General features: G+C 41.3%; 1 protein-coding gene across 2 annotated transcripts in view; it reads left to right on the forward strand.

Annotated features, from left to right (window-relative positions):
• The window catches only part of Klhl5 (kelch like family member 5), a 67,482-nt gene that overhangs the window by 15,257 nt on the left and 35,830 nt on the right, over positions 1 to 16,395 (forward strand). The window contains exon 1 of one of the 2 annotated variants that reach the window (XM_057771511.1): positions 7,590 to 8,223. The exons of the other annotated variant lie outside the window; for it this stretch is intronic. Within the exon in view, the coding sequence (XP_057627494.1) occupies positions 7,844 to 8,223 (380 nt within the window). The 5' untranslated portion in view covers positions 7,590 to 7,843. Of the gene's footprint in view, positions 1 to 7,589; positions 8,224 to 16,395 lie in introns of those variants that run through there. 2 annotated transcript variants of the gene reach the window in all.

Consider the following 16,395-nt stretch of genomic DNA (forward strand, 5'->3'; position numbering starts at 1 on the left):
ACTGTGACCTTTGAATCCCTCTTGCTTAGCCTCAAGCATCCTAAGTCAGACTCTATAGTACCACATTTTTAACATGCTTATCCCTTTCAAACCTTGTTGCTTGCAACCAAGTTTAAACCGTGCATCTCGCCCTGTCATTGTCTGTTTTCTCTGCTCACCGCATCTTCCCTTTAGGAGACCATTTTTCACCAATCTCTAATTCATCTTGAAGTCTGTCTCTAAATCATCGTTTTAAGATCCTCCTCCTTAGCTGGGCATGGTGGCGCATGTCTTTAATCCCAGCACTCGGGAGACAGAGGCAGGTGAATCTCTGAGATCAAGGCCAGCCTGGTCTACAGAATGAATTCTACATAGAGAAACCCTGTGTCAAGCAAAACAAAAACAAAATAGACAGACAAAGCTAGTTGCTAGTTTTCAAAGATTTGTTTTTTACTATGTATGTATGTGCGTCTGTGCTATGTGAATGGCATGCATGCAGGTGCTTATGGTGGCCAGAAGAGGGCGTTGGAGCTCCAGGAGTTGGAGTTGCAGGTGGTTGTGAGCTGCCTGACATGGGTGCTAGGATGGAATTTGGTTCTTCTGAAAGAGCAGAAAAGACTCTTAACCACTAAGCTACCTCTCCAGCTCCTAAAGGTTTTTAATCATGTGTTACACATTGAAATCGCTAGAATAGACCCATTAAAACTGATCATTCATAGATACTATTCTATTAAAGTTGCTTAAGCAAAGTGAGATCTTTATAATAATGATTTACTATGTAGGCCGATGATCAAGTATCAGTGATTTAAATGGTTGAGTGAAGTCGGAGCTAAAAACAAGACAACAAAGAATGAAGAAGAACATACAAAATGCATTACGCCTCTGAGGCCTGGGCATGTTCGACTCCAAAGGCAGCGCTTTAAAAGCCATGCCTCAGAAGTGTGTTCCCTGCACTCTCTCAGTAACATGTTCTTGCTTTTATTGTAAAACCGAACAGTGGTGTCTTGCAAATTCACAGTCCAGCATTTGAGCAGCTTCAAAGCAGCTGTTTCAGGCAGGTTCTTAATCACTTCCTGAAAAATGTATTCATAATAGACATGTTATCTGTTTTCAACAATGCACCAAATTCTATATCTGAAGTTTAACTTGAACTAAAGCAAGGCTATTGAGGTAAAAGTAAAGAGGTATGAAGTGTAACCAGTTTGATGACGGTGTAATGCCTCAGGAATGCAATAGGAAAAGACATTTTTATGATGCCTTGCTGTGATTTTCCTCTCAAGTTGAAACAGTATTTAAAAGATCTTGTCACCAGAGGCATATGGTTTGTTCATATTTTTTTGAATAGTAGGTTCTTAATTTATTTTATAGTTGAAACATGCATGCTTTTATTATTGCTCTGATTGTTGAGTTCATTCACTGTAGATCTATTTATTGGCATGACTCTCTGCCACATGCTAGGGCCTCAGTGATGAATCCAGACAAAAAGTTCTACTGGGAGTTGCCTTGTAGTAAGGTTATAGACAATAGGGAAATAAATACAGTGCCAGTTAGTGGTGAGAGTCATGGAAGAAATAGAAAGGCTGGGGATAGAGGATTATAAGGGATAGAAATTACATACATCGGTTAATTAGTGAAGCCTACTCTGGTCATTTAACGATACAGTGAAGTACTGTTGATTGAATCCATTGCCTTCTATGAGCAAAGCAAGTGCCCTACTGCTGAGCACTTCCTCCAGCCTGGTGAGTACTTCTCGTCAGAGCTGGATGCTTGGTGGAAACAGTTTTATGTTGGGAAGGAAATGAAAGTTTATTCAAAGACATGCTAGCCAGTTGGGTGTGGTCATACACACCTTTCATCCCAGCACTCAGAGGGAGGTGGATCTCTGTGAGTTAGAAGCCATTCTGGTCTACATACTGAGTTCCAGGCCAATGAGGGCTGCATAGTGAGACCATGCGTCAGAGAGAGAGAGAGAGAGAGAGAGAGAGGATTGAAGGAGTGATAAGTTCCATGGCATAGCCACATTCGTGTTCCGCCTATCATAACGGGAATCTGGGAGATGTAACAGCTTCCACGAAGAGAAGAACTAAACTAAGATGGTAAGAATAAAGAGCAAGAGACCTGAAACATTCATTTTGATACCTAAAAAATGGATTAAAGTGGAAAAACTAATCACCGTCACTCACAATCAAATGTCATAAAAATCAATCTCTACAACAAGCTGACCAACAGTCAAAAGACCAGGGAGCTGGAGGGTGGCTCAGAAGTTAAGTATGCACACTGCTCTTTCAGAGGACGTGAGTTCAATTCCCAATACCCAATTCCTGCTCCAGGGATTCAACACCCTAGTCTGGCCTTTGCAGGCACTGCACACACATCCATACTCACATAATTAAAAATAAAATAATCTTCAAAGAGAAAAAGACTGATATTTCCAGTGTTGGCTGGATAGATGTGGCAGTTTGAATGCAATTGGCGCATAATCTCACAGGGAGTGATACTATTAGGGAGTGTGGCTTTCTTGGAGTGCGCATGACCTTGTTGAAGGAAGTGTGTCACTATGAGGGCGGGCTTTGAGGTTTCCTGTACCTTCCAGTGTCTTAGTCAACTTTCTGTTGCCCACAAGTCAAGATGTAGCCAGCACCACATCTGCCTGCACGCTGCCATGCTCCCCACCATGATGATAATGGACTGAACCTCTGAAACTGTAAGGGAGCCACCCCAACTAGATGTTTTCTTTATAAGAGTTGCCATGGTCACAGTGACTCTTCACAGCCATAGAAACCCTCACTATGACAATGGCGTAGTGGGAGTTTTCATGCACTACTTTTAAGAGTGTAAATTGGTGACAACAGTCACAGTAGGGCGCCTGTTTACCCCGTAATAGAGTAGCCCTGCACACATACATAATGGTAATGCGTGTGTGTGTGTGTGTGTGTGCGTACGTGCGTGAAACCACATATACAAGAGTGTTCATAGCAGCAGTATGTGTGTGTGTGTGTGTGTGTGCGTGCGTGAAACCACATATACAAGAGTGTTCATAGCAGCAGTATTGGCAAAAGTTTAAAACTAGAAACAACTCAAGAGTCTTGTCAGCCATGGAAGGGATTTTAGTGGTCATATATATGTGTATGTATGTTTATAATATCGTATAGTCATAAAAACTATTCAGCAAGTGGTGCAAACAGCAAGTTGGTTTTGGTGGTGGTGAAAAAAAAATTAAACTTCCTATGTGCTATGCTTCAAGCCCCAGTCTATGAATTAAATTCCAGGACAATAATGAACAGGACTACATTTGAGGAGTCTATACTAAGGGTTGTGGTTACCTTTGGGAAGGAGCGTGAAGATGGCTTGAGTGTTGGTCATTGTCCCTGAAGCTTAGTGAAAATTACATGTTTGGTTCATATCATGAAAATGCATGGTGCTATCCACTTGTGATTGACACTGTTTTCCCTTGTGATTGTTGTTCTGGCATGCTTTTGAAGGTCCAAAAGCTAGTTTCTGTCCTTCTGGAAACAGACTAGAAAAAATTCTAAAACAAGAACACTATCGTCTGAAAATATATATGACAAGTCTCTATTGGTGGTAAAATGAAGACAAATAACCTAGGGAAAAAATAGATTTAGGTAGTTCAGAAATGTCCAGTGGACCTATAAAAATGTGCTCAAGGCCAGGCGTCATCTCGAGTTAGAAGAGTTGCCACACTCATTGCTGGTGTCAGGCCTGGGAGAGATGAGAGGAGCATGGTTCTTTCCACCTGATGTGAGTCTGAGGGAAGTTAAGCTACTTAAATTTGAAATGAGTGTTCCTTCAATACATCAGCTCTCCTGGGAATAGGTTGAGTAGATATAAAAGCCTCACAGGAATTTAGTCGGTTTGTTTGCCTTAACAGCAAACAAAAACTCGAAATCAACTTAAGGCCTATTATTTTCAAGATTTTTTTATTTGGGTTTGTTTTGGTTTTATTTGAGGTAGGGTCTGATGATATAGAGAAAGCTGGCTTGGAACTTGAGATGAGATGGAGCCCAAGTTGGCCTCAAATTCATGGCAGTGCTCTTCCTTCGGCCTCCTAAGTTCTGAAATTTGCAGGATGAGCCACCGTGCCTACCTCAAAGAGATAGTAATGAACTGTGTTATAAAGTATGGAATGTCATGAAACTGTTAAAATATTATTGGTTAGTATCCCCATATGGATCTGAAATTATATAAGAAAAGCAGCATGCAGGGCTGGAGAGATGATTAAGAGCCGGTGCTGTTCTCTTGCTCTCATCCCAAGGACGGAGTTCAGTTCCCAGACCCAGGTAGGACGGTGCCTCCAGCTCCAGGGGATCCTACATCTCTGGCCTCCGAGGGCACCTGTGCTCAAAATGTGCATGCCCACATCCAAACATGTGTACCTACACATAATTCTAAAAACTTTCAAAAAGTAAAGAAAAATATTCGTACATTCAATATGATCTCTCATGCTGGAGAAACGGCTCAGAGGTTAGGTGCACTGGCTGCTCTTCCAGAGGTCCTGAGTTCAATTCCCAGCAACCACATGGTAACTCACAACCATCTAAAATGAGATCTTGTGCCCTCTTCTGGCATGAAGGCAGAGCACTGTGTATATAACAATATGATCTCTCTTCTAGTAATAATCAAAACGTGTGTGTGTGTGTGTGTGTGTGTGTATGTGTGGTATTATGGGTAAGACAGCAAAGGGAGGATTAATTCCTGGTCAGGATGGCAGCAGCTAAATCAGTTAAATGCTGTTTGTCCTTCTGCAATCCAAGTCCTGGTGTCCCTTTAGAACTGTGGAGTCTGTCACTGGCTGACAGCTGATTCAGAACAGCTACTGCTTTAAGTAGGTGTATATTCAATGTATAGTCCAATTTTTTGATAAAGGGTCCATTGGACCCTTTTAGTAGTAGGAGTGCGGCCCCACCGTTTAGCATCCATGACTCCTTAAGTCTGAGTTTCTTCTGATGGAGAATTATTGCTGAAAAATATCTCACATCTCAGTGGTCCTTGATGAAAGGCACTGACTGTTGGGTTCAGGTTTCAGTGACTCCCCAAACAAGATAACAGTCGAACCTCTTCTAACCATTAGAATAGCATTTCCTGAAACTCAGCGTACCGGCAAATGTTCTCACCTTGATTCAATAAAATTTAAAATTTCATTTACATAAAATCATATCTATTACATTTTATTTTGTGGATCCGGAGAGATGGCTCAGTGGTAAGAACACTTGCTCTGTAACCATGAGGACTTAGTTGGATTCCTCAGTACCCACAGGAAACTGAGCATGGCTGTTCATACCTGCAGCCTTGGCACTGAGCAGGAAGAAGGGCACAGATCCCAAGAGCTCACTGCCAGCCAGCTAGCCAAAGCAGCCTGCTTCTGGGTCAGTGAGAGACCCTATATCTAGGCAGTAATGCAGAGCATGACAGAGGTAGACACATGATGCCTAAGTCTGGCCTGCACACATGCACGCACACACACCATACATCACACATAAATTATTCTTTTCTGGTATTTCATGATCCTTCCCTTTGTCAGCGTATAGGTGTAAAAACATTTTTAAAACCTCTAACATATCATGGATTTTTTTTGGGGGGGGGCATGCACCTAGAAGTAGTTGACAGGTTCTATTTGAAGGAAGAGGGTGATGATAAGGTCATTATGTGCCATTGCGTCATTATTTTCCATTGCATTAGTGTATGGTGTGCTTTGTAAGATGTTATCACCTTTGGCACCTGCCCTCCCAAGGCAATAGCACTCTCTGGTCCCAGTCACTGAAAGGTACCCCCTCAGTGTGCAGAAACTTTTGTTGGGGAGGAGACTTGCTACCACCATGAGGAGCCCCAAGCCCAGATTGATGGAGGAATTGTTTGTAAGGGGTGGCAATGCCCAAGATGTATAACCTCGAGAGAGGAGTAGGATTCTAGAGCCAGGGAAATAGGAACCCGGGCAGCATTGTGTACAGGAGGGAGTGGCATCCGATAGACTGGCCGACGGGACAGGGTGCCAGTTCTGTAGCTAGTAATGAATTTACGTAGGGTGGAGTCAGTGGAGGACTGGCAGGAGGTCGTCTGACATAGGTGAAGGCAGACCCAAGAGTGTCACTTCACCGCCTGATCCTGCTGCCTACCGCCACCAGCCGAGCTTTCTAGAGTACTGCCCTCCTCAGCAGTCCACTTCATGTCACCTTGACTTCGTGGTCAGGGCGCTTTGTCTCCCCGGTTCATCTTTCTTTCCATTTCTTAGAATAAACTGGATATGGCTGGCTGACTGGACCCTCCCGTGTCAGTACACTCACTCATGCTTCTGTGGCTATCAGTTTATGTAAACACAGCAGCATTCAGCCTAAGCTTCCTTCTCAGAAGCTGATGGAACTCATTTGGAGGTTCCCCCACAGTGCCCAGTGCAGACTGTTCTCAGCTTTCCGTGGTTCTTACTCTGTCTTTCTGAGCAGCTTTATTCTGAGGGCTATGTGAGGTTAAGGTACAGGCCTCACAGTATTTTTTCTTGCCTCCAAAGCAGACTTTTGTTTTTCAGTCAGCCAATGTCGATATAGCTTTGTGTTAAATTGTTTGACATGGAATCAGTACTGGACCTCCTGAAAACTTAAATCCTTTTCTGCATTTATGGATTGCAAAATTTAATATTGCAGCATTATAATTTTATAATTATATTTTATAATAGTTTTATTTTTTAACTAATAAAATATTTTTTATTTGCTTTGGGAACTATATTTACTCATTTTGGAGGTTAGATATCAGTATGTACGTATTTTTGTCTATCACTATGCCTAGTAGAATACTCAAAGTAGCTATTTAGTATTTTAAATTTTGATTTTTTTTTCCTTATCAATTTCTGGTGATCATGTCCACACTGCTGCTTTGTCTTGCTAGCCACAGAGAGCACTGTCCAGGGCACTCCCACAGCCAAGGGCGTCCGTCTTCTCCTTGGTAGCCTCCTTGAGCCTCACTTTGCCTTTTCTAAATAGGAAGGAAATCCCAGTGTTAATGGAAGCAGCTTCATTTCGATTAGAGAGCGGGATTGGTGTCAGGGTATTTCTTTTAAAAAGAATAAGGACTGACATATTTTGGTCCTTTGTAGTTTTCAAACTTTTCCCTCTAGTTTTCCTCATTATTCTCTGTTCAGACGAACTCCTACCCAGGATGTCACGGTACATTTTTTCTGAAGGCAAGAGACAGAGGAGGAAAGTGGCGGTCCTGAACCCCACCTTAGACTCTTTCCCCACCCAACCCAGCTCAAGAATCCTTGAACTCAGTCTCTGAAGACTCTTTTTAAAGAACTTGTTTGGTGACAGCTCACCTAGGAACGTGGCTTAAAAGCAGGGACTACTAGCAGTAATGTGGTTTTAATTACAAAGGGAAACTCTGGGATGCGTTTCTTGTTTCAGCAATAAAAGAGTTAATGCAGAGAGCAGTAGAGGCTGCGATTCTGCAGCGGGATAGTGCTCGCTGTCTCTGTCATTTGTGGTTTAGAAAAGGAGGGTGGTGTTCTGCATTTGAAAGGACTTTAATGAATGCTGTCAGTGTTTGTGAGAGCAAAGGGTCTGTACGGGAAGGGGGAGCTGGGAAAGTGCCTGCTGCTTCAGGATAGGTGGGTCAGAGTTTGCTCTGATTGAGCGGAATGTTCCACCGCGGCTCGGCTTTATTCATTATCCTTTGTTCTGTATAGTCTGATATGTTGGGATGAAAGTAAATGTAGATATATATATGAACGATCTCTTTTCCTTTCGAGCTGCTTGTTGTATACAGCAGGAAATATATTTCTCTTGTCTTGGTTGGATGCACAAATCTGTGTGCCGTGCTTTTTGCCCGTTGCCTAGACGATCACTTGGTTTCTCTGAGGATGTCTGGTTCTCGTAAAGAGTTTGATGTGAAACAGATTTTGAAAATCAGATGGAGGTGGTTTGGTCATCAGACATCATCTAATTCTTCAGTTGACAGCCAGCAGGGAGAATTTTGGAACCGAGGGCAGACTGGAGCAAGCGGTGGGAGAAAGTTTTTAGACCCATGTAACCTACAGTTGCCTTTGGCTTCAATTGGTTACCGAAGGTCCAGCCAACTGGATTTTCAGAATTCACCTTCTTGGCCAATGGCATCGACCTCGGAAGTCCCTGCGTTTGAGTTTACTGCAGAAGACTGTGCCGGTGCACACTGGCTGGATAGACCAGAAGTGGATGATGGCACTAGCGAAGAGGAAAATGAATCCGATTCCAGCTCGAGCAGGTTGATTATTTTCTTCCCGTCAGAGGTGGGGTGTGGGGTGTGGGGTGTAGTCTCTGTTCTTTGAGGATAATTGAATATTTGCCGGCTAAGCTCTGTGATTGTGCATGCACCTGCTTCCTGTGTTCTGTCTACATGAATAGCATCCCGGTATGGGCATGTGTGTTTGCTAGGATTCAGAAAATGTCTCAACATTCATTCTGTGAAATTTAAAGGCAACACATAGCTTTCATTTTGAAACACCTTGCGTTCCGTGTAGAGGTCTGGCTCTGCCTTGAAAATAATATATAGCCGCGGCTTTAGACATCGCTGCCTGGCTTTATTGGTCTGCCTTCTATATTACAGTAAAACTATATGACATTCCTAAGGTAGAGATCTTTGTGATATTTTGCGTTAAAATAGGTTGTGGAGTTGTTTTTAATTGGATGAACATGAAAGGTTTTCAATGAGATACACATTGTAGTTCCCAGTTTTTGACACCATTTTAGTTGTCAATACTATTTCTGTGGTTATTTCTCTTTGTCCTGTCTGTGTTGCAGCTCTCAAGACTAAGACAGAGAATACTAAGCAGCATGTCTCTTTCAAGGCTAACACCTACTAATTCCCATTACCCTCACTTTTCACTGAAATCCCTGCTGTTTAAGGAAAGGAAAGACAATCTTTTAGGAAAGTTTAAGGGAACATAGGGGGTGGGAGCTGGATGTGGTCAACTGGCAAAAAAGGAGATAAGGAGAATGAGTTAGAAGAACTATAATAAAGGAAAAACGTTGATAAATTCATGATGATTTTATTCCTCCTCTCCTGGAATCGTTCTGTTCTTTGAGATGGATTTTCTTGATCAGTCTGGCATGCCAGGTAACAACTTAAAGTTGTCTTTCTGACTCATCCTCACTCTACAGCGTTTCTAGATAGTAAAGGCACAGATGGCTTCTCACTTGGCATTTGGTTACTTTTTCCCCTTTGAAGTTTCTTTGCGGGTTTTGATTATTATAATCTCTAAGTTGGTTATTGTCAGCGTAGGCACTCTGAAGAATTGAGATCAAATGCACTCATGTATGCAGGCGTCTCATGCTTGGGAATAGTCACCACCTTCTCCTCTTCTCGCCCTCAGACGTATGAGAGGATAGAAACATAGGCCAGTCATCTGTAACCATCTGCAGAATGGAGGGAGAGAGTCTCTTTACTTAAGTAAATAGTGTACTTAATTAAAAAAATTTTTGATTACTTTATGACTTGGCTTTATCCTAAGGGGAGAGTAGCCATCAATAATTTTAATATTGACATTAACTGAACAAACATTTTGTTATTTTGTGGGAGGTACTTGTTGCCATAAATAAAACACCAGATTTTTAATTTTATGATTTTTACCAATTTTTGTGTGAAAGAAAATAATTATTCCCCTTGGAAAAAAATCAATATATTGAGAATATTTAATCAATTTTTAAACACAAAAACATTTATTTCTTTGCCAGCTTAAGTTATGAAACTATTGCCATCTATCTACTACCCAGGGAAATTATGTTAGCATCAAATTTATGCACATGTATAATATTGGGAAATTTTGCACACACTTCCTTATGTCACAGGTGGTTTATGTAACCAATGAATACTAAAATTGAATCCCCTTTTTTATGTGCACATTGAATTATATTGGTGAAATGTTAGTTATGAGAGAAAAGATTTTTATATTCTGTTATAAAAGAATATATTGTATATTCAATATACAGTAGATAGCTATTATATATTCTTCAAGAATCTTGAATTGATGTTTCTATTTATAGGAATATAAAACTAACATGTTGACCAAGACCATGGTGAAGGATGGCAGACTCACATCTTCAGAGACTTAACTTTAAAAACAAGTACTATTTATTCAGTAAAATGTATGAAATAAAAGAAAACATCTGATTTTTAGATCTGAGGGGGGACACGTAAGAGTTTAGGATGTGCTTTGTCTTTCATGGCTCCACGTTCTTCTAGATTTAATGTATCCAATTTTTATGCTCATCAGTCCTCTGGTGGAGTTTTTAACCTTTGTCACGGGGATACATTTGTTACCCTCAGCTTTTTAAACATGGTTGTCCTTCTATGATAAGCAAATCAAAGCGTCATTGCAGTGATGGTCTTCAGACTCTTATACATAACCTTCTGAACATAATAAGTTGATGTCTGAAAATATTAAAGATGCAGTGAGGACGCACATAGAATGTAGTAATTTCTTCTTTGAACAGTCATCAATAGAGAGATCAGAACTTAAACAGAATTTTTGAATTTTTAGGATAGGGAAAGGACAGCTGAGTGGTTTTGCATAATCAGAATCCCAACATCCACCGTGGATGTGGAAGCTGAAGGCAGTGGCTACAAGTCTCCCATGCAAGAAGTATGTTCTGTTAGCTGTGTTCTGGCTGAAAGGTCTGCCCAAGCACTGGCCTCTGACCACTCGCTCTGCCATTGCTCTAAACCATTTAAACAGGGTTTCTCTGTGTGGCTATGACTGTCCTAGAACTCACTATTGACCAGGTTGGCCTCAAACTCCGAGATCTCGCCTCCGCCTCCTGTGTACTGGGATTAGAGGTGTGTGCCACCACTGCCTATTGTACTTTTTATTATAACTTCAAGTCTATTCTCTAGTTCTATAATAATGACCTTCAGTCGGACACATGGCTACAATCGGGTAGAGACTCCATTTAGAGTTTCTTCTAACTAGTTGTGGCCACGTGACCGAGTCTTCACAGAATAAGAGATACACAAATTGTACCATTTGCCTCCCATCCAGGCTTTTCTTTACTCGGAGCTGAGTAAGCTCTGAGCACACAGAAAGGATATCCCTTACACTGTGGAGAAAGATAGGCAAAGGAACCTACGAGGCAGAGGTTTATCTGCCCTTGGCCACCGGGCCACCTGTCACCTCTGCGTCTGACATTCTTTGACAAATCATTTCAGTCTATGTTCTGTTAGTATACTCATTCCTCAAGTTCCACAGTCATGGGTCAATGTGTGTTGTGTGTGTGTACAGGCACATGTGTGTCATCATTTTCATGGATGCTTCTAAAACCTTAAAACCTCCCTGCCCAGATTCAAATTAAATACAAGTAAAATAAAATGTGGTCAGTAAGTATCATGCACTGGTTCTTTTCCTTTAAAAGCCCAGAGCCTAAACGGCCAGTTGTAGTTGGGAATAGTGGCATATGCCTGTAATCTCCCCACTTGGGAAGTGAAGGCAGGAGGATTGAGTTCATGGCCTATCTGAACTATATATTAAAATGCCATCTTAAGGTGGGGCTGGAGAAACAGCTCAGCGGTTCAGAGCACTTACTGCAGAAGACCCAGGTTCATTTTCCAATACCCATGCTGGCTTGCAACTGTCTGCAACACCAGCCAGTTCCAGGTGATCCGATGCCCTCTTCTGACTTCCTCAGGTCCTTGTACACATGTGGTGCATATATGTACACTCAGGCACACACATACACACACATAAAATAATGAGCAGGTTATATTTAAGAATATATATTTATATACACATATGTATATGTAAGCAATATCAATTAATGAAGAAAGAGACCATGAAACTGAGGGAGAACAAAGAGGGGTACAAAGGAAAGGAGAAATGTCGCAATTATATTATAAACTCGGAAAAGAAGTAAATAAATAAATATATTTTTAAAAAGATATTATATTTACAAAGGGGATGGGGAGGCAGGAGTTGCAACACAGAGTTGAGTGCCGGGGGTTCTGGGGCAGTAAGGAAAGATTGCAGTTACAGAGGCGTCTTTAGTGGGGTGCTAGTGCTAGAGATCCACACTCAGGTCTCATGCTTGAGTGGCCAGCCCTTCCCTGATTCAGCCCTCTCCTTAACCCCATCTTCAGTCTTCTAAAAGTGGGTCAGCATGCCAGGCAGTGGTGGTGCACGCCTTTAATCCCATCACTCGCAGGCAGATCTCTGTGAGTTTGAGGTCAGCCTGGTCTACAGAGTGAGTTTCAGGACAACCAGGGCTGTTACACAGAGAATCCCTGTCTCAAAAAAAAAAACCCCAAAGAAAGTGGGGGGGGGCTTAACATTTCTGTGTATAGATGCATCTTTTGTTTAGCAAATATTTAGATTATTTGTAGTATTTTCTCCCTAAACAATCTTGAATAAATCTTCCCTGCAGATCAGTATCTGTACATACAGATTTATTATTTCTTCAGCACAGATACTTGAAGCTGCCTCTTGTTTTTAAGGTTCTTGATTTGTATTGTTAAAGTCATTTCACAAAGATTATTGCCATTTTAATTCTCTCTAGTATTGTGCCTGTTGAGCCTTCCCCTTCATACTGTTCCTTACAATTCTTAGACTCATTTTAATCTTTCGCCACAGATATCCTTGCCTTAGTGTCCATAGAAGGTGGGAAAAAGTCCCCAAATAAAAATGTGTTTTTCTTGAGAAGGTAAGGGACAAAGGTGTTTTTTTGTCTTGAGGGGTCTTGGGTAGTGAACCCAGAGTCTCACCCTTGCTAAGCATGGGCTTTACCATTGAACTGCAATTCCAGACTTAAAGATAATTCTGGAGCTCTTGATAGAACTCTTCATACAACTGTCTTGTCCTTAGGAGGGAGAACTCCAGCTGATGGCTGTGCCACCCTGAATGCTCCTATCTCAGAAGCTAAGCAGGGCCAGGGCTGGTCAGTAGTTGGATGGGCGAAGGGAGCACTCTCTGAAGTGGACAGCGCTGCCTCCTTCCTCATTTCCTTGCAAGCTTCCCCTGTTTGTTGCCTTCACAAATAGCCAGAGGATCCTTTCTCCCCCTGTGTTTCAGCATCAGTCATGTTCTGCCTGGGAAGCATATGATGCTCCTCTGGAGTCATAATTCTCTATCTAAATTATTATTTCTGTTTTATACCTCTATTTTTTGTCCATTTCACTTTTTTTTAAAGGTTTTTGAGGTAGGGTTTCATGTAGCTCAGGCTGGCACTGAACTTCCAGTCCTCCTACCTCTACCTCTGCCTCTTCAATGATGAGATCATAAGTATGCACCGCCATTCCTAGCGTTTGTCTGTAGCTTATCAATAAAAATTGTATGATGCTATCTGTACATTCCTTATAAATTATTAAATAGATTTAGGGCATTCATTAAGTATGCTGAACAGTGCACATAAAAAATTAAAGACTGATAGCTTACACTAATAAATTTGCATTTTATTTTATACTCATGATTATGAGTATTTGTGAAAGATGCCGGAAGATTCGCTGTTCATTAATTGCACTTTTACAGAGGTATAGACTCTAGATGTCACATGCTACAATACAGGTGCCAGGCATCAATCACTTATGCAGAGAGAGAGCAAGAGCCAGGCAGACTAACCGCAGTTTCAGAGCAGCTTTTTACCTACTCAAAGTCAAGTATAATTCTTGTTAGTTAATTTTTAAAACGTCAATAAAACTATTACTTTATTTAAAAATTCTACTGTAGTAGACATGGTGGTACATACCTTTCATCCTGTTACTAGGGGGTGCAGAGGTCAACAGTCTCCATGTTTGAGGCCAGCCTGGTGTACATAGTGAGTTCCAGGCCAGCCATGGCTACATAGTGAGCTCCTATCCAGAGAGAGAGGGGCGTGGAGAGGGGTGTACTGCGCATATTGTATGTATATACACATGCAGGTATCTGTGACATCTGGAGAATTACAGGTGCTGGGCCATGTTGCCAGTTACGTTTTTCCCAGACCCTTTCACCAAGGGTCCTTTCTAAGTACCCCACGGCGTCTTGATGTCACAGTGCCACACCTTGAGAATTAAGAGGTGAACAGTTGGTGATCCGAATCTTTCGGTTCTTTCCTCTTCTTTTGTGTTCAGCCATTTCCTGACTTAAAGTCATTTCCTAGTTCAGTGACATAGGCTAAAAGTGAAGCCAAGAAATTTCATCAATATGTAGTTCGTTACAGTGAAGGTCTCCCACAAATGATTCAATTGGTCCCATTCTTGGAAGTATGATTTGCCATCTTAGTAATATCCTGTAAGCAAAACTAGGCGGAGGAAGTTTCTCTGTTGTCGCGATGAAGCAGAACAGAGAGAAATGTGTTTTACATGCTCCACAATGACCTATCTCCAGATGTTTCTGTTGGCAGTTAGGATGCCTGCTTGGTTTACTAAAGGCCATTTTAAAGAGGAAGTATGAAATTAAGTTATAAAAATTATCTTTTAAAAGACAACCAAAGAGACAGCACTATGTCAGGAAAAGGTTGGGACAGCAGGCCTTCCATTGTCCGCAGCAAAGTGACCTTTCCCGCCAGTGACGTACCTTGATTGTGAACTTACCCTCGGTGGACTGTGCATGCATTGTTTCATCTATTAATCCTCTACAAATAATACTCTAAAATAAAATACTGTGTATCACTCCTATTTTGATGGTGAAGAAGGCAAGGCTTAGAAATAAAATAATGTCCCCAGTGAGATTATTTATATATAGTGACTGAATAGGAGCTGAACCCAGGTCTGTGGGATTCTGGATCAGCACTGTGCCATAGGACTTCATGCATTGATGGAAATGCTGCCATGTACCATCTGGTTTGTTTAGTTAAAGTATGACTACTCCAACTACTAAAAAAAATATTTTTTTATTTTATTAAATGAAAACTTTGTGTTTTTTTTTTCTTAATTGAAATGGATTCACAGTGGCCAGTTGCTATTGTATTGGACAACAACTCTAGAACCTTCCTAAACTGTTCTCCAGTACTCTTCAAATCAACTCTCAAAACTAAAGCACGAGGAAAAGACAGAGCCGAGAAATGTTCACATTGTCAGCTCCGTAAAGCCATGGACAGGATGCTCTCTCCATGAGTCTCTCAATATTAAAATGAGAAGACAATCATTTATGATGATAGTATTAACAATGACGGAGCTTTTAAAGTTGAATATTGCTTAGTATTTGATTGGATGGTGACTCAGATCTTTCAGCCCACTCATTGGTTAGTCATTACTGTTAGTTTTTAAGATGAAACATAAGAAATGGGGCGCAAAGACCGGAGTCCTAGGAAATAAATACTTCCTCTACTTCAATTTTGGGAGAATTTGTGGTTTATAAATATTAGATACTGTGTTTTTATCTCCCACTCTTAAGATCCTAATACATGCATTGCCCCCTCCCTCAGAACACGCCTCTGTGTAGGACAGGCTGGGAATTCAGTCTAGCTGCCTCCCAGGAGGAAAAGGCATTTGCCAAACAGCAGTCTCTACAAGCATGAACAAACTCAATGGTTCTTGGCAAGGAACTTACTAATTTCATCTATTCCAGGTGCTCTTACTTTAAGAAGTAAGAGATCTGATTTTTTTTTCTTTTTTGATAGGGATATTAGTTATATTAAGAAAATTACCTTCCAGTATGCTGAAGCGTAATTCAATAAAGCATTCCACAGAGCCGCTGAGAAATAAGAGCTAAGCTAAATGCTGCCCGGGTGTTGACTGACTCAAATGTTCCTAGACAATTAGATACGGTGGTCCTTTCCAGCACACGTGCCCTGGATTCCAGCCCTTCAAGTTACTTTTTTGTTTTGTTTTGTTTTTGTTTTTGTTTTTGTTTTTCAAGACAGGGTTTCTCTGTAGCTTTGGAGCCTGTCCTGGAACTCCCTTTGTAGACCAGGCTGGCCTCGAACTCATGGAGATCCGCCTGCCTCTGCCTCCCGAGTGTTGGGATTAAAGGCGTGCGCCACCACCGCCCGGCTTCAAGTTACTTTAAACTAGTTTAACTTTTTAAATATATATTAGTGGTTATCTGAGTTTTTGAGAGAATTATTTACAATGCTGTTTTTATGATGGTGCATTTTTAATTAATTAATTTTTTAAAAAAATTTCTCATTAATACATACCAATCCCAGTTCCCAGTCCCTCTCCTCCTGTTCCCCCAGCTTTTCCCCCACCTCACCCTCATCCACTCCTCAGAGAGGATAAGGCTTCCCATGGGAGTCAACCAAGTCTTGTGCATCTAGGACCAAGGCCTACCCACTATATCTAGACTGAGCAAGGTCTCCCTCCAAAGAGAATGAACTCCAAAACGTCAATTCAAGCAGTAGGGATAAATCCTGGTCCCACTGCCAGTGGCCCCACAGGCTGCCCCAGCCATACGACTATATTATAGTGTATTTTATCGATAACCTATGAAAATAACCCTTTTTTGTTGGTTTTTGTTTTGTTTTTCAAGAC

This window comes from Chionomys nivalis, chromosome 6, assembly GCF_950005125.1.
Source record: "Chionomys nivalis chromosome 6, mChiNiv1.1, whole genome shotgun sequence".
In the NCBI taxonomy this organism is placed as follows: Eukaryota; Metazoa; Chordata; class Mammalia; order Rodentia; family Cricetidae; genus Chionomys; species Chionomys nivalis.